General features: G+C 37.5%; 1 protein-coding gene across 1 annotated transcript in view; it reads left to right on the forward strand.

Annotated features, from left to right (window-relative positions):
• Nucleotides 1-22,232, forward strand: part of PHLPP1 (PH domain and leucine rich repeat protein phosphatase 1) — a 214,717-nt gene that overhangs the window by 162,176 nt on the left and 30,309 nt on the right. Inside the window, exons 7-11 of the mRNA XM_068563442.1 lie at nt 488-690; nt 3,154-3,214; nt 5,799-5,894; nt 9,876-10,031; nt 20,113-20,313. Coding sequence (XP_068419543.1) covers nt 488-690; nt 3,154-3,214; nt 5,799-5,894; nt 9,876-10,031; nt 20,113-20,313 — 717 coding nt within the window. The remainder of the gene's footprint in view (nt 1-487; nt 691-3,153; nt 3,215-5,798; nt 5,895-9,875; nt 10,032-20,112; nt 20,314-22,232) is intronic.

Raw genomic sequence — 22,232 nt, forward strand, 5'->3', positions numbered from 1 at the left:
ATTCATTATTTTTTTTCCAAGTTCACCGATTAATTCTGTCCTTTATGGCTGCTCATCTACCTGCTCACTCATCCTCTCTCTTTCCTTAAATATCCATGTAGTTGTAATGTGCTTAATGGGTTATTCTGGGTTTTGCTTCTCGTGTTCTTTCAACCAGATTCTTTGGAAATAAACATTCAAATGATTTTTTTCTCCGTTGAAATGAACTAAGGTGAAATCAATATGCATATTTCTCTTCCAGCCTTAATGATCTAAATTATGTTTCAGATTATATTGTCAAGGTTAAGACCTCATGGAATTGTAGCTAGAAATAGCCAGAGAATCTGGCTAGTTAAGGAAAGCCAGATACTGAGATTAAAGAAATCATGGAGGACCGTGACAGAGTGAGACCTGAGTCCTTCTTGTTAGTCACCATATGAGGGTGTGACTGTTTATTTATAACATTGCAGTTAATTATAGTCTCTATTTATGTCCTTTTCCTCTCAAGACTGAACCTAATTAGGAAGCTAATAGCAGATGAAGTGGACTTTCTCCCTCACGTCACTCAGCTTGATCTGCGCGACAATAAGCTTGGTGATCTAGATGCTATGGTTTTCAACAACATTGAAGTTTTACACTGTGAAAGGAATCAACTGGTGACACTAAACATCTGTGGCTATTTCCTAAAAGCACTGTATACCTCTTCTAATGGTATGTAACAAAGACCACATCAGATTTTCTCTTTTGTTTTTTTTTTAAATTTATTTATTTAATTTATTTATTTTTGGCTGCGTTGAGTCTTCATTGCCGCATGCAGGCTTTCTCTAGTTGCGGCGTGCGGGCTTTTCATTGCAGTGGCTTCTCTTGTTGCAGAGCACAGGCTCTAGGCACGCGGGCTCAGTAGTTGTGGCACACGGGCTTAGTTGCTTCACGGCATGTGGGATCTTCCCGGACCAGGGATTGAACCCGTGTCCCCTGCATTGGCAGGCGGATTCTTAACCACTGCGCCACCAGGGAAGTCCCCAGAGTTTCTCTTTTGGTTCTAAGAATTTACTCAGTGCCATCTTCTCTGCCTCAACTTTGATTTTTCTTTCCTCATTTAGGAAAATAAGTTTTTCCAATTTTGCTAAGACAAAAATCATAAAAGAAGAATCCTGGTTTGGTATTTAAAGGAATCAAAAAGGAAGATTTTATAGTTCCTAATTTGTTTTTCTCATATCGTGATATTTAGATAGGTTACTCCCAGTTGTGATTTGGCTCTTCTCCTTGAAGGGCAGACAGGGGGGGAAGGTGGGGGGTGAACTGTTGATTGGGCTACCTTGTTAAGATAGTAAATCTGGGGGGCTTCCCTGGTGGCACAGTGGTTGAGAATCTGCCTGCCAATGCAGGGGTACACGGGTTTGAGCCCTGGTCTGGGAAGATCCCACATACCGCGGAGCAAATAAGCCCGTGAGCCACAACTACTGAGCCTGTGCGTCTGGAGCCTGTGCCCCGCAACAAGAGAGGCCGCGACAGAGAAAGGCCAGCGCACCGTGTTGAAGAGTGGCCCCCGCTTGCCGCAACTAGAGAAAGCCCTCACACAGAAACGAAGGCCCAACACAGCCAAAAATAAATAAATTAATTAATTAATTAAAAAAAAAAAAAGATAGTAAATCTGGAGAATGAAAGTGAAAGGGAGGTCTGTTACAGACTCCATTCAGGGTCTCAGATTTCCCGCTCCACCAACAAAGGAGCTCACCTTAAGAGAAACCCAAATTATATACCCACAGGGACACCACAAAGCAAGAGTCTTACTCATTTAATAAGGTCTCCTCCTTAGAATTTGGAAATCATGGCAGTTCTAAAACAGAAGAGGTCGTATGGGCATATGTTTGCTGAAGTGAAGATTTCCATTCCCTCCCATCAGACAACTGAATGGAAACAAGTACTTATTACTACGTGCTGAACAAATATTTATCAAGCACTTGTTTTACGCATAGTGTAGTGCAAGAGTGCTAGAGGATAGGGATTTTTCTTTTTCTCTTTTCTTTTTTTTAATGAGATTACTGTCTTCTCACTGGAGAAACAAACCAAACCTCAGATAGCTACAGGTCACCAAAGGGTTATAGGATATGGGTAGCTGGGAGGTATGAAGTGGGTGTTGAAAAGGAAAGAATCTGAATGTGGTTTGTTCGGCAGATGGAAGAACACAGGGAATTCTAAACTCATAGGTACCTGCTGGAAAGTGGTGAGAAGTACTTATGGGATGCATGGCTTGGAGTGAAGCTTGGTGAAGCTTTGAAGCTAGTACAGTAAGCTGTAGAGAACCAGTGGAGATTCTTAGTGGAGGAGGCATGTGATGGAAATGATGCTATAAGACTGTTAACATGAAAGCAGTGTGCAGAGCGCACTTATGGGAGAAGAGTGGAATGATGCACTCTTCCACTAATCCAGGGTATTGCAGTGGTTTTTGTGTGAGCTAGTAGTAATCTGCAGTCAGGACTACAGATGCTGATTTAAGACATCTGCTCATAGGTGGTACCTGAAACCATGGAAGTAAGGTAACTAGAAAAGAGAAGAGACCCAGTACCAAAAGTAGACCACCAAAACCCTCACAGTTAGCTGGGGCCAAGAGTAGGAAACCAGAGAGAAGCTGAACCTCTGAAATACTTACTTGGTAAGGGTTTAGAGAAGCAGAAGGACATCTTGAAACTACTCTATCGGAGAAACAAAACCCTAGGTGTCATTTCATACAGTTTTGAGGAAGGGCTTCCAGATTTGAGTAGAGGACGTCATTTGTGACCCTCAGGAGTGCTGTTCCAGTAGAGTGAAAAAGGCACAAGCCAGGGTGCATTTGATTTTATGGAAGGAACCCTGAATGTTTTTTTAAAAAAATGGTATTCATACAGTTAATCTTCCAGATAAAATTTAGCATGCATAACAAGAGGAGTGCCACAGTAAGTGGATAAGAAAGAGGTAGGAAAGTAGAATGAGTGATTTATTTCAGTCTCTGAATAAGATCTTGTGATTAAATTAGAAGTTCTTTGTACTTTCCTATAGTTTCAAAGTTAAACAAATGGATGTATTTCCTAACCTAAACAAACCATGGAGAATAAAGCACAGGAATGATATTCTACATATAAAAAGAGTCTCAGTGTCACTTGAATGGTAATGTTTTTGTCTTCTGCTTCCTAGAACTTGTCCAACTTGACGTTTACCCAGTTCCGAATTATCTCTCCTACATGGATGTTTCAAGGTAAGAAGGCAAGTCCTAGAGCACTCTGGGGTCTGCTTGAAAATTATTTAGAAGATTCTGTCTCAACTTTGGCATAAGAACTTTTTATGTATCTTGAAGGTATTCACTAGTGTTGAATACTTATCCTCTGAAAAATGCATGCAACTATCTGTCAGTTAAAATATGTACTTCATTTGTATACTATAGTTTACACCAGAAGAATCAAGATGTTGATGTGGACACTGGTTTGAATGCCAGGTTTACGCTTGAAAGATTAGTCAGTTGAGGGTTGTATGGCTGGAAGGTCCAGTACTTCTTTAATTATATTAACCGTATCTTCATGTCTTTCCCTGAAATGTTGTTAATTTCGTTAAAAATATATGTTGTGCTATATAGCTCTCTGATTTTTTGCCTCCGTTTTGTACATACATCTCCTTACTAAGAACTCTTAAAAAGTGGTGGCTGAGACTACCAAAGTAAGGTTTCCATACAGCCTGCTCACTTTTCTCAGCTCACTTGTGAACACCTTTTACACAAATTCACTACTACAGTGTGTCATGTGTACTCTGGTTCCCACAAATATTGTAGTAGACTTTTTCCTGAAGGCCCAAAGCATGTATTTGCACAAATTAGACTTTCATAATCTCAACACACTAAATTGAAACTCACTTTCAACTTAATTCCAAAGGTAATAACCAAGACTTTTCTGAATGACCACAGTACATGGGAGCATGTGGCCCTGTCAACGTGACAACTGTTAACTCATTTCAGTGTGTAAAATCTGATACAACTGATACGTGATGTGTCAGGTGCAGAATATGCCTTTAGTCATGAAAGTACACAAACCTAGATATTTTAATAATATTCTCAATCATAATTATGTCAGAATGTGTCAGAGTTTAGCTGATGTGAGAATGATTACAGTTAGTTTTATTAGAAATTTATAATTATAAAATCCTTTATGAGTAGTGCTTCATACATTTCCTACTAAATTCATGTCAGACAGTTTTGTTTAATGAATTTTAAGTCAGACACTACCTAAGTTCTTTTTTTTTTCTGTCAGCCTTGAATATTACTATCTTCAGCATTTAAATAAGAGTACAGGAGTGGGGTTTGCATACATGGGTGCATATAAATATCTTGAACAGATTTATTCGAGAGAATTGGCCATAGAGTGAATCTATTTTTCTTTTATTTATAGTATATAATTGGCAAATGGTTCCCATTGAAACCCCTAAGTGAGACTGAATTGGAAACTCTTATGTCATGCTAGTCCCTGAATTCTGCACTTAAATGCTATTCATCTTTTTTTTAACTCGCATGTCCAGAATCTTTACTGTAACATGCTCTGCTTAATCCACCTCCCAAACTGTAGGACATTCTCTTAGAAAAACCTCTGCTTCCCCTCACATACCTCTGGGTATTTCACCCTCTCTTGTGTACTTATGTTCTAGAAAGAAACTGAGCTGTTACTCATTATAGTGTTTACTAGGTTCTTAGAGCTCCTCAAGTTCAAAGTTCTAGGTTATTTTATCACTTAAGAGGAATTTTATTGCTATATGGTGAGGTTACTTATACTGAAGGGTACTTTCACTCACCTATCATATTGAGATGTTTTAGGGATTAACTACTGTACAATAAAGTAATTAAGTGTGTCAATCTGTAGAGCTTCAAAGCCAGAACTGTGTGTACCTATATAAACACTAAACAGAAAATAATGCCTTCTTTTCTATGTTTTAATTGAAAAGTTGATATAATAGCAAAAACTTTTACTCTAATATAATCCTTGTTCCAAGCATCATACTTTTCACAGACTTGTTCATCTGTTTTTAAAGAATTGTAGTCATAACATACATACCATGTTAGATTTTTTGTGCCTAGTCATTTCACATATTTTAAAAAGAAGGTAAAAAGCTAACCATCTGTGACTAAGGAGACATTCAAATATAGTAGGTTTATCTAAGACGTGGTCAATTCATTTAACAATTTAAGTTACCATTGGTTTAGTTTACTTGTTTCTGGTAATTATAATTACTATCTAATGCCTAAGTAAATGTTTTCAAGTAATTAATTCTGAACTTAAGGGTCAGTGTATCTTTTCATTGCTGCCATTTCTTTCCATTTGTCTATGGCACTGCTCTCATGGTACCTTCTGGAGTTAGGAAAATTTTTCATGTTCAGGGTAAAAATGCAAATTGGAAAATAAAACTATTTTATACCATTTGACTATTTACCTTAACTGGAAGTGTGTGTATATGTGTTTGTTTGTTTGTTTTCCAATATAAGACATCTTTTCCCTAAGCTTACATGGGTTTATAGACATTTTGGGATAGTAATTCTGGGAACCAGACTTTTTTTTAGACTTTAGAGATGATGCAGATGATGTGACTGTGTTCTTTGCTACTCTTTCTTTATTTCTTATTCCTTCCTTATCACAGTTCATCTTGCTTCAGATTAAAGTGAATACACATGTCCTTTTGATTGATACTCACTGTAATTGGGTATTTCACTTGAAGTTTTATTTGTGCTATATAATTATTTCGACTTTTGAACCATATTTTAAGCCAAATTCCAATCAAAAAGAATTGTATATTCTTATATTTAGGAACCGTTTAGAAAACGTGCCTGAGTGGGTATGTGAAAGCCGAAAGCTAGAAGTTTTGGATATTGGCCATAATCAAATATGTGAACTTCCTGCACGGTGAGTATTACACATTAAGTTAGAGAATCTCAAATTAGATGAGCAATGGAAAAAATTGCTGATTCAGTGTTTAATTTGTTATTATGAACCCCTGAAAGAGTTTGTTCTAAAACCTTATTTAGGGACTTCCCTGGCGGTCCAGTGGTTAAGAGTCTGCACTCCCAATGCAGGGGGCACGAGTTCAATCCTGGTTGGGGAACTAAGATCCCACATGCCACACCGCGCGGCCAGAAAAATAATAATAAAACCTTATTTAGTATCGTTTACCTCTCATGGTATCTTCGAGGCACAATCTTCCATCATGCAGTGATGGGTAGACCAAGGCTTTGACTCCGAGCCAGACTTCGCAAAGCCACGTGGCGGTTGATGCTTGGTGGAAATTTTCCAATAAGCCAAAAGAAATGTTCAGAGACTCAGCAAACAGTATGATTTGTTCACCTCTGAAATCTTAATTCTTTCAGAATCTTTGCCTTCTGTCCATTGTATTACATGTCTGCCTTACCCACAAATAATTTTTGGTTTTATTTGAATGTAACCCTGAAAAAAAAAATTGACTATTAGATCATTAAACCAGAAAAAGCAAACTAGATTCTGTTTTTCTTGTGTGAAATTTGGAGTAGAAGGTCGAAGAACTTCTCTTTCCTTCTCTTCTCTCTCTTAACGTGTTATTATTTTTATTTCATAATATTCACTTTAATGGCAAGATTGTAAAGCAGCCACATGATGATATCTGGTATCCATAGATCTAGACAAATATCTTCAAGTTGGCTCATTGTGGCATAAAATATTATTGGACTGTTAGTGACTAGCCATGCAATTAATAACCGGAAGAGTAGTCTATCCCACTGCTGTCCTGAAGAACTTTCTGTGGTGACTGAAATGGTCTGTATCTGTGCTCTTCACTACAGTGTCCACTAGCCACATGTGACTGTTGAGCACTTGAAATGTGGACAGTGTGACCGAGGAACTGAATTTTAAATTTTATTTAATTTAATTAATTTAAATTTAAATAGCCACTTGTGCCTAGTGGCTGCCACAACTCAGGTCTAGGTATTTCCACGATTCTCAGCCAGTCACTGAACAGAGTAAGTCGTTTATTTTTAACCATATATAGTAAAAAATATCAATGAAAAATTGTAGAAATATATCACTATTTTGGAGTAAACTTAGATACACGATCTTTAAAGGTTTATGATCGTATTCCTCTATTCTCTTGTAAAGGACAAGGATCATGAAATACACCTGCTTAGTAAGGCCAGTAAATGTGTCAGAGTTCAGCTGTCCACTATGACAGCCAGTAGCCATTAGCTGAGGGGCTATTGAGCACTTAAAACGTGACTAGTCCTAACTGAGAAGTGCTGAAATATAAAATATACACTGGATGCAAAATATCTCAATAATATTGTATATTAATTACATGCTAAAATAGCATTTTGGATATATTGGGTCAAATAAAAAGTGTACTGTAAAAACTAATTTACTTGTTTCTTTTCACTTTTTTAAATGTGACTACTAAAAAGTTTTAAATTACGTATGTGGCTTGCATGGTATTTCTGTTGGATAACATTGTGTTAGAGTCTAGCTCTTGTGGAAGAAGTCCGAGTTACATTTTCAATCCCTGGAAAGCTCAGTTGATTTTTCTTTGTTTCTCAGCCATATGTTATACCTGTAAATTCAGTCCATTTGAGAATGCTTTTTGCTTTAGAGTTTTATGTTGAGTGAGCATTTAGGTGACCCAGTATAGCCCGTCACCATTATCAAAAGGACTTTGGTGATGTGCCCCGTGGACAGATGTGTGTGTGTGTGTGTGTGTGTGTGTGTGTGTGAAGGAGGGGGAGAGAGAGAGAGAGACCCTTTTAGAAGACAAACAGCAAAAATGAAAACAGGCTACTACTAATGAGGAAAAATAATTTGTTAAAAGAAAATCTTGTACTGTTATCTTTCTGTCTGTTTTTCTCTTCCCTACTTTGACCTCCCCAGTTTAACACATATAGCACGTTGGAGTCTAAGGCCTCTGTGTCACTGTATGCTACAACAAAGATATTATATAAATAAACCAACAATTAAATAAATACAAGATAACTGATATCTTACCCAGTTTTCCCCAGAGTTAATTAATCTTTGATTTGCTCTGCATTAGTACCGGCTTTTTTGGGATCTAAACAAATGCTTATTCAAAGCAAATCCAAATGCTGTCTTGTCAAAAAATTTAAACAGTGTTTGTTTTTGTGTATGTCTGTGTTTTTAACACATGGGGCAAAAACAATACATGTTTTCTCATTTATGGTGTTGTTTAGTTGCAAACTTTGTATCGGCCCTATCTTTGATCTAATATCCAGGCCAAGACAGTGATTGGTTAGAAGTTGGTTTAACATTCAAGCTTTGTTTGTCTAGGTGATGTGTGTGAAGGGTCTGAGAAAAGAGAAATTCATGTTTAGCAGTGGAGCTGTACTGAAAGGAAAAGAAGCTATTTTAATTATTTTAATTCATAGTATCCAAAAGAATTGAATAAATCCAGTTACTCGCATTTATACTCATCCTATAGTTATCAAATCTCCTTTCTTATCTGGAAAAATGAAGATAAGGATTTTGTAACCTGTCTTTCAGTTATCTGTCTATGTAAGGGTGAAGTGTGTGTGTGTGTGTGTGTGAGAGAGAGAGAGAGAGAGAGAGAGAGAGAGAGAGAAATAATCCCATTCTACTCTCTAAGAATTCTAAATTGTACACCAGACCCAGCAAGACAGTAAAATTGGTGGACCAAATCCCGAATTATTAGGTTGAAGTGAGCGTTACAGAGACTGGCCCCTGTGATAGTTGTGACTGAATGACAGTCCTGGACAGATTGTCTTGTCACATTAATATCTAAACCTGCAAAGTCAGGTATATCTTTAAGGGGGGCCCACGGTGTCACAGTGTTGAGACAGGTTGCTAGCATCTTTGTGAGCAAAGAATCTCGTTTTGATACTTAAAGTGAATAAAGTTACAGCTGTAATATAGAGTGATTTAAGAACTTTGGATGTCAGTGAGGTCAGAATGGTGGGAAACAGGAGGTGGGTGAGGAAGCCTCATTCTTTGACAGCAGTGTAAATGAGTTCTCATTCCAATGTGATCCGGATGCAAATTATAACATTTTCCCACAGTCCCCAGATTTCTGTTTAACCCAGGACCTGCTTTATTCTCTACGACTGTTGAGGTCTTACGTGATCATAAAGCAGATTTACATAAGATTAACACATATTCATCATTTGTTGCAGTTTTGATAACCCGTAAAAGAAAAACACAGTCAAGCTTCCCAATAGCTTGTTTGATGCTCAAAAGAAAATACTGCATTGAGTGAGTTATATTCTCTTTAGGAGGGAGTCTCTACTTTGGTCTAGGATTAAACCAAAGAGAAAATAGAAATATACAGATTTAGGGAAGTGAGGAAAGGGAGAAATAATTATTGTGAAATGCAACTGAGGAAAATGTAGCATTTTTTCAGTTGTCATTGGTAAAAGTTTAACTGGCCAAAAGAATCCTTACTGAAGGTTGACCTTGTAAGTAAAAATTGCTCAACTGTATTTACTCAGATTCTATTGTGGGTAAAACCCCCAGCGTTCCAGGGCGATAGCAGATGTAATCCCTGCCTGGGGAAGCCTACAGCCTTTCACAGTTTGCCTTGTGAGTGTAACAAGACTAGGCTACTGCCTTTGGTGTCTTCTATGAAACTCGTTTTCTTTTTCACTAAGTAGAGCTGCTTTGTTAAATATTCCTTTTCATAGTTTTTCCCACCCTCTTTTTTTTTTTAAGTATGGAAAGTATCGAAATATGAACAGCTCCAACTTTGAGCTTATGTTAAAATGAATTTGCACTTGCTCTGAATGAATTTAGGTTTCTTAGAGAGATAATTTTAAGTCTTTTCCTACTCCTATTCATTTTGAAATCTTCATCCCAAATGAGCTCTCAGTAAGTTTCCTTCTGTCTTTGTCCCTGTTTGCACAGCTTATTTTGTAATAGTAGTCTCCGGAAACTACTGGCGGGACACAACCAGCTGACAAGGCTTCCCGAAAGGCTAGAAAGAACCTCAGTGGAGGTCTTGGATGTACAGCACAACCAGCTCCTGGAGCTGCCACCTAACCTTCTGATGAAGGCCGACAGGTAAATCTGCTTGTTTATTTTGGTTGTCCATCGACTTGTAAGATGCCCCCTAATTAGCATTCTTATCTTAGGTGGTCTCAGACCATTTAAAGTGGACTTTGTGACTATCTATCTGTCCTAGATTGATGAAGAAAATGGTATTGCCAGCCACTTCTGTCACCATTTTGTAGGAAATAGAGGCAGGAATATCCTAGAGAGTCTTTCTTAATTTCTCTGCTTCTTTAATTTTGATTCCTTAAGTGGGTTGAGTTGTGCATAAGCGTGAGCTGTGGAGGTGTCAGTATAAAACAAGGGTGGGAAGTTTGCTGCCTGGTCAAAACTTGTGCAGCCCGCTCTAGGCTTAGTGTAATTACCTTAGGATTCTCTGTTCTTGCTTTCACATATTTATGACTTTGGGTGACAGAGATAGATTTTCCTAGAGTTTTACTTTTTTTTTTTTACCAATTGTCTTATCTTTACCACAGGTTTACCCTTGCATTTAAACTATTTTCTTTTTGAACAAAGACAATTTTTCTAAATAACTTGTTCACTAAGTATTTAAAGAAATTGTTCCCATCAACAGTGTAGGAGGGTTCCTTTCTAAGATGTTCAATAAATATTTGTTTAATGAAAGGTAAAAAATTTAAGGAATTTTAAATACTACCCTTGATCTTGGATTTGCATTTTTTTCTTTCTCTCCTTTTCCTTTTTCAAAAAAATCTTTTTATCAAGATGTAACTTACAGTCAAAAAGTGTACAACTCTTGAGCGTACTGCTCAGTGAACTTCTACATACATATGTACCCCATAACCATCACCCAGATCAAGAGAGAGAACATGTCCAGCATTCCTTTCCTTTTCCTTTTCTTCTGTTTCCCTCATTTAAAAAAAATTTATTCTCTGTACTTAATGTAAGTTACAATGAATTCCTACTGGTATAATTATTGAGAAATAATGGAATTGTGGGGAAATGGGATTGTTACATTGTAATTGACTGGTGCTATGTCATTCCCCTGACAAAAAGAACAATATTTCAAGATAAGTTAAAGAATTGTTCTCGCTTTTGCATTCATATCAAAGGACAATGCACAGCCTATGGGTAGCTCTAGACGTGTTTCTTTTATTTATTTATTTATTTATTTATGGCTGTGTTGGGTCTTCGTTTCTGTGCGAGGGCTTTCTCTAGTTGCGGCGAGTGGGGGCCACTCTTCATCGCGGTGCGCGGGCCTCTTACTATCGCGGCCTCTCTTGTTGCGGAGCACAGGCTCCAGACGCGCAGGCTCAGCAATTGTGGCTCACGGGCCTAGTCGCTCCGCGGCATGTGGGATCTTCCCAGACCAGGGCTCGAACCCGTGTCCCCTGCATTGGCAGGCAGACTCAACCACTGCGCCACCAGGGAAGCCCCACGTGTTTCTTATTGTTATGAGTACTATAGGATTTGGTTTCTTCCCCTGTGGAGAATTCTATGTCATGTTGTAGCCTTGTGTTTTCTTTCATAAGGCTAACTAGGGAAAATTTGGGTGCAGTTTTATAATGAGAATCCACTTGTTCTCCAAGGGGATCTACATTGAATCGGTAGAAACCAAAAGGTAGATGGATTCGGGTTTTAGGAGTCTTTGAATGAGATAAAGCCATTTCTGAATCTGAGTCTTATAAGACCATGGCTAGTAGAGTAGGTAAATAGTGCTGGAACTCTCCAATAGATAATAATCATTCTTTATTCATTTCTGAGAATTTTATTTTAAAGGGGCACTTGAATATGTTTTTCATTCTCTAGAGGTGTCCCTAAGCAGTCATTGAGTCTCGCTGGTGCCAGCCAGATCTGACAATGTGTGCCTCAGGTCGCTCACAGTGTGGTCCAGGAGACTGTGTGTTCATGTTCAGATGAGCAGTAGCGAGGGGCAGCTTTAACTTAGATTGTTCCACAGGCAATTCCGCTGACTCCCAGGGTCGAGAACCGCTGCGTGGACTGTTGACTTTGTGGCCCTGCACAGGTTTTCCCATGTTGTCTATTCTGTACAGTCCCAGATGGAATCTGTATGTTGGAAAAGGGGTGACTGTATGAACTAGAATATTTCTAGTCATGCAGTATGGAAGATTTAGGACCTGAATTGAGCCACTGAAAGGGAACATTGCTATCAAGGAGAGCAGAATAAGCTGAGCCTACAGTGTAAGCTAAAGGCATTTAGGCAGAAATACACTAGTCTGAATAAATGGGCCTATCCAGAGCCAGCTGCATTTTGGAAAATAGGGGCTGGTGCGGGGGAAGTAGGCAGCCTCTGTAAGTCTTGGGAGGAGGGCAGGCCGTGCCAGATGCCCTTCCAGCACAGGGAAGTGCTGGAGTAAGGGGCTGAGTGAATTAGAAAGAGCAGGCATCCTGCTTTTATTTTATGAGAGAAAAGCAAATGACCAAAAGAGGCAGAAGTAAGAAACTTTTCCAAGAAGGCATATTCCAGTGCCTTTGTTTTCCAAGCAATGCAATAGCCCCATCTCCAGCCTTGTATAGCAACTGACCTTGTTGTCATGACTCTAAGTCAGAAAGGTTAAGAGGTTTGGTTCTCTCGGGCAGATAGGGTTATAAAGAGGGTGGGGTAAAGTCGATGAGATCTTTTTTGAACAACATTCTTGTATTATTTCACTTGTTGGAAGACAAGAAAAATAGAACTTTTAAAAATTGAAATGTAGTTGACTTTTACAATATTATATTAATGTAAGGTACACAACATAGTGATTTGATATTTTTATAGATTACACATCATACAAAGTTATGATAAAAATATTGACTATATTCCCTATGCTTTACCAAACTATTTACTGCTTCTTAAAGGGATAATACTTTTTCTATTTATCCCCTTTCCAAAACCTAAATAACTGAGGTTTTCTCTATCTAATTAAAAAAAAAATTTTTAATTGAGGCATAATTTACATTCAGGAAAATGTAGAGCTACTGTATATTTGGTTTGATTAGTTTGAGGGGAAGGAATAAACTACTACTGACTATTGTGGGAGCAGGTCAGCCTAGAAAACATGAAGCTTAAAATATTAAAAGAGGGTTTTTTAGGAAAGAATCTTCACAAGCTCTTAGCAGGTGGTTTCAGTTGTGATTTGTTTTCATTTACATGGTTCAGGATGGCCAATGTCTTACTGACCTTGTAAGTTTAAGTCACTGTGCTGGGTACTGAAGGGGATTGAAAAATGACTAACATCAGTATTACCCTCAAGGAGCTTACAACCTAATGCTGAGCTTAAAATAACTGCACAATAAACTGTAATAAAAGGTGGGGTTGAGAAGGTAAAGGAGAAGGAAAATGATAGGATTGGTTTTAATTTAGGCTCCTGGTATGAAGAACAGCACTTTGTTGTATAATACAGAGCTTTGTGTTTGGCAGATAGCTCCAGGCAGTAATGAAACTGCTTCAATTCTCCTTCCATTCAGTTTGCTCCATAATACAAATCTTAAAAAATATATAGATGCTCACTTTTTCTTTTTTCTTTTTTTCTTTTTTTTTATGGTAGTAAATTATTGTTACCAGTTCTGTGTTTGGTTATATAACTGAGGAAAAGGCCTGAATACAAGTCTTCGTAAGTTAAAAATGGTTTCGTTTGTTCTCTAAGTAGAACTTGTGCTTGGAAGCTTCATGAGAACTGTCAGAAAAACATGTGTTATTGGACACAGCAAAAGGCTGAACTTAAAACTCTCTTTCTAAGGAGATTTCTTTAGCTCTGAATCTTTCTGCTAAAACACAGTGTCATGGTTTTGATTACATAATATTGTCTCTGAGATATTACAGCTTTAGAATGGTGTATTTTAATCTGCTTTACCTGGTAGCAGGTAACCAGATAAGAGAGGGGAATCTACTTTAAATTAGATGACTTTTAGTGATATTTTTATCTTCCTCTGAAAACTTCAGACCGATTTTATTAAAATTCTTACGACCTGAATCAACAATTTAAGTTTATGAGTTTACCCTCCATATTCTTCTTTGAGTTTTGTTTCTTTTGACTGGCAGCTCAAAAACTATAGACAGATGTAAAATATGTTAGACCATATTTGCTGAGAAGTTGACTGTGATTTTGTACCTTGTGGTCAGGGCAGGATTTGGTTCTGTGAGGGGAACTGGGAAGTATTCTAATCTGGATCCTACCGGCCTAGATCTCTCATCTTATCCCTTTTTGCTTAGAGTTGAGAATTTTCTTGATGGGAACCCCCAAAAGGGTTTCAGATAATCAGTTTTCATCAACAGATGGGCAAGAGTGGGAGTAGATATTCCCCATGGGTCACCAAGTTGGATGGATGAGGTACTGCCATCCTTCTGTCCTTTCTGAAATCTCGGCAATGGCTGGTTCCCTGTCCATTTCACATATGCACTCTCATGTCATGGCCAGAGAGCTGCTCCTGATGAGGTCAGTCACAATGGGCCTTTTAAAGGAGAGTTATAGATTCCTATTGTGGGTGGGGATTAGGGTCTGTTTTTATCGCTGGTTGGAACAGAACAAGGTATTTTCAGGGGATGGGAATGGGGAGAGTGTATATACAAGTGAAGTACATGGTAATTATTAAAATATCCCCAGAGTATTAGTCACATTACAGACCTTAAGTTTTAGTGACTCAGACAGAATATGTGTAAATATCAAGGGGACTAAAAGGGAATAGAAAATTTGGGAGAGCGTGATCGATTAACCATGACAACTGGTGCCTTTTGGCAAAGATAGATATTTCTGGCATTTTGAAGAGCTAAGTTGCCTACACTATTTTTCCTAAGGGAAGAGAGCTATCTTGGGAAGTTCTGATGTTTTGAGAGCCGTAGTGAAATAAAATAGTGTTTCTCAGAGTGTTCAGAATCCCCTAGATTACTTACTAAACATGCAGATTTCTGGCCCTTATCTCAGTTCTACTGACTCAACTTGGCCAATCATCAGAATTCTTAATTCTATAGATTTTTGAAGACTTACGCTGACCTACTTAATAAGAATATTTGGGAGTTGAAGTTGAGAATCACATACCTTCTGGAACAAAGGCACAACATCACTTCTGTGTGTTTTTGCCAGAAATGCATCACGTTATTCTAAATTCTAATGATGATAAAACATCAAACAAATCTAAATTAAGACTGATTAGAGGAGACAAATGAGGCATGATAAGGAAATGGAATGTGCGATCCTAAATTGGATTCTGGACCAGATAGAGACCATCAGTGATATAATTGATGAAATTAGGATATCTCTAGATTAATTTATAGTGTTACATCAATGTTAACTAATTCTTAATTAATTATACTTAATTTTTTAAATTAATTCTTTTCGAGTTCTTGTTCAGTAGTTCATACATCTATATAACCTTTGTTCCTTTGCTCTGTAGGCTTATGATCTTTACTGCCCAAGCCAGGCAGATTTTCAGATCTTTCAAAATAATAATGTGTGAGTTCTGTTAGGCTATACGTACGCGCTTTCTCTTCACATGCAATCCTCACTATTAGGTGATGTTGCTAGACAGTGAATAATAGGCGTCCTTTTTTCAAACTGATAAGTGAGGTGTAGTAATTTAGTGGGTTTCTACCAGCACTTAAAAAAATGGCATAGAAAATATCAGTGTAAGACAGAGTAAGGTTAAGTATCGTTTCAAGAAACTTTTGTTTCATTTACACATGTATATGTCGCATCTGTACTGGGTGGTCATGTAAAATGTATTTTGTACTCTTGGTTGCCATTAATGAAAAGTTTGAAAGCCCCTGCTTTAAGAGCTATCAGTCTTCTGAAGATATCAATAGATGAAATTGTCAAAAGCGTTGTGTTGTATGGACAAATGATAAGGGATTTAGAGCATTTTGTTTGGCACCTCTGGAAGATTTTGGGGGCCAGAAATCAGGGAGTTATATAAAAGTCAAAGAATTTTGCTGCGCTTAGGGTCTTAACCTTTTGCATTTTCAATAGACTTACAAGTCCCAGTACTGATCTGCAGAAAAATCATTTGAATGCAGAATGCCTGGTATGCCTGCAAATAGGTAGACCTGTTGTGGTACCAAATCCTGTGCTTTGTTTCAGGACAGAATTTGGCTGTAAAATTTAAGGGTGTGCTGGGAATTACTGAAAAACAAAAACAAAACAAAAAAATCTAGATGAGCTAGAACAGACGAACAGAATGTGCCAGGGAAGAAGAGAGTAATTGCTCAAGAAGCAAGAAGTGGATTTGTCTCACTGCTGTCATGGGCAACTTTCCAAATGCTTCAGGGCAGGAGTCGTATGTGAGTCTTTTCTCTACAACTTTTGCACTTTCTGCTAAGAAAAGTTTTTGAGTACTGTGCTATTTATTAAGTTATTTTAAGAATGGAGTTTGAAGCGCTCTGCACATGTGGTCTTCACACTACCCAGCAGGTGCCCTGCTTGACCTCCAGCTTTTTTGGAGAAGGCCTATGAAAATGTCCTCAGGAAAGTTTTATTATTACTGTTTTTATCAGTTGAATTGTGTTAGGAAATAGTGGACTCTTTAAGATTGGTGAGATCTGGGTTTATTTCTGGCTCTGACACTAATTACTGTTTAACAACAGCCAGGTAATTTGACTTTTCTCAGCTTCAGTTTGTCTTCTGTGAAATATAAGGGGGGCATCTCTGGGATGTTGGGAGAATCAAGTGAAACAGGAAATAGGAAAGAGCTGTGGTCTCCAGAGAGCACTTTACAAATGAGAAAAAGCGATATGTTACTGCATTTCTCTAATGATTATAAGAGGGTTGCATAGTGAAGAGGGTTCTATGGATGAAACTCTCATGGCACATTAAACAAGTCTTTTATAGAGTTATTACAAAAATCTATAAGGGAGAAGCTTGAGGAAGTTCTCTCATATCGTATTGAGTTGAGACCAAACTCAGTGCTTTAGGAATTTAGTTTTGGGGAGGCTTTGAAAGCAGGGGGTGGGGTTATACACCATATTTATTGAGTAAAACCATTACCCATACTGGAGAAATTTTACAAAATTAAAGTAGTTGCTCATTCTGATGGAAATACAACACCCAGATTAAACCAACTTAATTTGCCTCCTGCTGAAACGTGTGATTGTGGGACAGGTATTTTATTTTTAAAAGGATGGGTATTGAATTTAATTTCTCAGAGACTATTATAATCAAAAATGTTTTTAGCCCAGTTGTTTGCTCTTTGACTGTTAACTAACACGATGATTCAATCAGGCTTTATTCAGTTCAAACTAAATCCTTTGGAACCAGCCCGTGTAGTTTCAACTTAGTTTCATGTCCTGGAGGGGAGGGTGCGGGATTCCCCCGCTCCCCACAGTTTCCCATAAAGAGTATAAACTTCAATACTGGCAAATTTCAACAAGATGAGAGGACAAGTCTTTTTGGAAATCCCTCTCTTCCCTTCATCAGATGTTGTAAGGAGTTTTTAAAGTCCCTTTTGCAGTTTTCTAGATGAGCATTCCCTAGTCAGTCTTTTTTCCTTTCAAAACAATTTTCCCTCTTTTTCTGGCCTAAAAATACGCAAATATTCATGAGTTAATTTCTTTCTTTTCTTTTCATGTATCTATAACTACATATTTCCTAGAGAATTGTATTTTAATGAGATTGTCAGAGTTTCCCAGCCAACCCCATTCCAAGATGTTTTAGGGCAATACATTTTAATTTTTTCTAATTCTACACTGAAGAAATCTTAACAGGGTATTTAAGTCAGGTGATACAAATGGGACTCTTAAAAGTACTTTAAAGAACTATGGTGCTGGAAGGGGTTTCCTTCCTATGTCAAAACCATTTCAGAAACTGCATGAATGACCTTTATTTTCTTCTCTGTAGCACACACGACTATAATTTCCCATGACTATTTATGGTCTGTGCAGCCTTTTTCTTTTCTTTTTTTTTTTTGTACAGCCTTTTTCTAACTTCCCCCCCCCCCTTTTTTTTTTTTTTTTTTAATGTCAACGGAATACGTGTTTCTTTAATGGAAAATGTTCTATTTTGGGGAAGCTGCTTTTCCTTAGATAAGTAGTGGAGTTGGACTGTGTGTGTGTAAGTGTGTGGAGGTCGCAAGATTGGAGAGTATTAGCTTAGTGGACTGAGGGCTTGGGATGACAGTTTTGGTGATGACTCCCAAATACAAAGCTTTCTTTTTATCCAAGATTAAAAATAACTGTACCTGGTATTCCAGAGTCTTCCTATTTAAGGAAGATTTTATTCTTTTTTTACTAACATATGGTAAAATAGTCCTGAATTGAATGCTGAACATTTCAAACCTGGGTGGTTTTGAAACGAGAAACGCAGTTCATTAACAGGGTAGTTCTAGGTAAGGGGTGGGGGACAAGTCAGCTTTGACCTTGGTTACTAGGGCAGGTGCGTCCTGTGGGCTGGACGCTCTCCATGCTCGGGTCCCTGCAGCTTCACTGTGGAGCACACGTGGTGGAGATCCACTGTGAAGCGGCAGGGTTGTCTGCCCGTGAGCCATGCACAGTTCCTGCTCTGTCCTTCTCTTCCCTTTCCAGGGATTTGGAACTGATCACAGCAAGGATTCTGTTTCAGTCCTCCAGCTTTGCATTTTGCATTTGTCTGTGTTTCACAGTAACTATGGAAGGAATTACAGTTTTTGACAGTTTTAGTTATCTCAGGTGTAAAAACATTCTTCATAGTTTAGCTATTGTTCATGCTATCATTTGAATAACTGGTAGCATATACATCTCGTTTTAATGTAAGTTTTATTGAAGTATAATATAGATACAGAAAAGGGACCATATCGTAAGTGTAGCACTTGATAAATTTTCTCAAAGTGAACACACTCATGTGACCAGCACTCAGATCAAGAACCAGAATGTTATCATATTGGAAAAATTAGAAGCTGTCTCCTACACACTGCTTCCCTTCCCTGACTTCTAATACCATAGATAAGTTTTGCCTGATTTTGAACTCGATAATTATGGAATCATGCAGTGTATCCTCTGGTATCTGGCTTCTTTTACTCAGTATTATATTTGTGAGATTCATCCTATTGATACATGTAGTTGTTCTTCATTTTCACTTCTACATAGTATTACATTATTTTACTACAGAGTAAATTATCCCTTGCAGTTGTGAATATATGTCAGTAAAATATGGTTTGGGCATCATACTGAAAAGGACTTAGTCACTATGTGATTTAGTTGTATTGTGATCTAATGTCTAATTATTTTATTACTATAAGAGCTCTTTTATTTTAAAATAGGCAATTGTTTTCCCCTTTCTTAAGACAGAATATTAATTTTATCTTATCACTATCCCTTCGACTCCCCACCAGCTATAAAATTAATCACTTTCTCTCACCTTTGTGCTTCCATAAAAATTGATTTCTCTTTGTAGTTAACACAGATAGCTACTCTGTTCATTATAGACAGTGGAGTCACATATCTATATGCCTGCCAAAGCCAAGACCTATCTTTTTTTTTTTTTAACTTTTTATTTTATATTGGAGTATAGCCAATTAACAATGTTGTGATAGTTTCAGGTGCACAGCAAAGCGACTCAGCCATACATGTAGATGTATCTGTTCTCCCCCAGACTCCCCTCCCATCCAGGCTGCCACATAACACTGAGCAGAGTTCCCTGTGCTATACAGTAGGTCCTTGTTGGTTATCCTTTTTAAATATAGTAGTGTGTACATTGTCAATCCCAAACTCCCTAACTATCCCTTCCCTTCACCCTTCCTCCCGGTAACCATAAGTTCATTCTCTAAGTCTGTGAGTCCGTTTCTATTTTGTAAATACGTTCATTTGTATCATTTCTCTTTAGATTCCGCATATAAGTGATATCATACGATATTTCTCTTTCTCTGTCTGACTTACTTCACTCAGTATGACAATCTCTAGGTCCATCCGTGTTCCTGGAAATGGCATTATTTCATTCTTTTTTATGGCTGGGTAATATTCCATTGTATATATATGTACCACATCTTCTTTATCCATTCCTCAGTCGATGGACATTTAGGTTGCTTCCATGCCAAGACCTATCTTTAAATTCATGTTTCTAAACCCAGTTTCTAATATGCCAGGTACCAATCAGAAAACTTCTAGGTTTGTTGAGGATTCTGGACTAGACCTGTGGCTTATCAGTGGGATTCTGTTGCATTTTTGTCATTGTAGCCTGAGATTCCTGAATGCATCTGCAAACAAACTGGAAACCCTTCCTCCAGCCACACTTTCTGAAGAGACAAACAGCGTCTTACAAGAGTTGTATTTGACGAATAACAACCTCACAGATAAATGTGTGCCCTTGTTAACAGGACACCCCCATCTGAAGATTCTTCACATGGCCTATAACCGACTTCAAAGTTTTCCAGCAAGGTAAAAGAAGATCACAGAGTGACATCCTTCATTGCATTTCTGAAAATGAATTCATAGATGGAAAGGCAAAAACTAACATGTTTATTTCCCAGATAATGTAAAGCTTGTTCCTACCGATTCTTATTCACAGTGTCTTTTATATAAGCCATTGTCAGCATTCCCCTAAAGAGAAATGTGTTCATTTTTCTAATATGAATGTATCCAAGGACCCAATTGCTAGAATGTTCTTATGATTTTGAAATAAGGCATGTCATCTAGCAGGTATATTTTTTCTTTTGCTTCCTTTTAACCAGTCAAATTAAAAAAAAAAAATTAACCTAGTATGGTGTGTGAGAATTAGAACGTAAACTAGGAACCTGAAGGTTCTCAATTAGCTAATAGCTTTTGTATTTATGCTTATGGTATAAAAAGCAGTGGTGGCCTGTGCATTCATAGAAACTGACATTACAAATAATTTATGGCTCTTAGAAAATTCTACTTTTAAGTCTATTTTAATTTTAATTTCTAATTTTGGGGAGCAGTGGCATTGTATCTTGCTTTGAGTGAAGCTTTAACAAGTTAGGTCTTAGAACTCACGCCCACACATCAAAGAAGCAAACACTAGCCCCTCTGTTATTCTGCTGCTAACTGCGACTTAGCACTGGGCCAAAGCAAAATATGGGGACAGCCTTCCTCTGCTAGCATCAGGGATACCAGTCTGTTGAAACCCTTACTAAAGGAGGGAGGCCCAAATATGCATTGACTTCAAGTATTACTCTATTTTTGTAGTATACATTTATTTCTTTACTTTTTCCCCTCATTTTATGTTACTGATTAAACTTTTCTTTCTTTCTTTCTTTTTTTTCTTTTAATGTACTTTTCTTTTACTATGGAATGAGATGATATTTTTGGAAGAAAACATAGTAGTCACATAACAGTAATATCTCTGAAAGGGCTCATGGCCCTCATTTGATGGTGAATGACTAAGCCCAGCAGGAGAAATGATCATCAGCTCAAATTCTGAGGGTGTCCCCTAGTGACCCATGCCAGTAGTAATCACCCTAACTACAGAGAATTTTTTTTGACCGCCTTCTTTCTATGTTGAGGGATAGAAACTTCGTTAACATATTTTCTTTCTTGGACCTGATGTCTATACTTTCAATCTTTTTTCGTGCCTGTTACTCATTGATTTCTCCACATTTCTTTTCACAATATGATGACAACATATTCAAATAATAATCTTACAAATTCAGGCTATCATAGATGGAGTACTTCACAGTCTGTGCATACACTGTTGTTTGTAGCATATCCTAATACCGTGTTGAATGTTAATATATTAAAAGATCTGATTTCATAAGATAAAAACTTAGTTCTTGTATCTTCGGCGTATATTTATTTTCAAGTAAGCAAATAAGGTAACCTTTATTTTTGAGAGAAAACAGAAAAGCAATAAAGTGTTTCTTGCTAAATTTTTTAAAAGCTTTATTGTGACAAATGAAACCACAGCAAGGAGAGGAGATACCAGTAACTCTAAACTAAATGATTCAGATTGTAAGTTTGAGTTGCACTCACTGGGAATTCTGTACTTGTTAGATTCCACCTTCACAAGTGGTGGAAAAAGGGCCAGAGGAGTGATAGATGCATTATAGATTTGTAGAGGCAGAGGGTTTTTTCCCTCCAGATTTACAGAAAATATAAGAAACCCTAATTCTGGAGTTTTTCTTTATTTGGTTACTGTAATTATTGATTAATGTAATTAAGTAGTAATTCTACATTATAGGTTAAGATTGAACAATAAAAGACATTCTTAAACAAAAGTGTTCAATTATATTAGGACTTGTTATTAAGGTAAGATCAGAAAGATTCTTTCTTTGTTTAGCAGGAGTTGAGAGAAATTTCTTTTGGGTACAGATTGAATTTGGGCATTGCCAGGAGGTCGA

The sequence above is a fragment of the Eschrichtius robustus genome, chromosome 14, assembly GCF_028021215.1.
Source record: "Eschrichtius robustus isolate mEscRob2 chromosome 14, mEscRob2.pri, whole genome shotgun sequence".
In the NCBI taxonomy this organism is placed as follows: Eukaryota; Metazoa; Chordata; class Mammalia; order Artiodactyla; family Eschrichtiidae; genus Eschrichtius; species Eschrichtius robustus.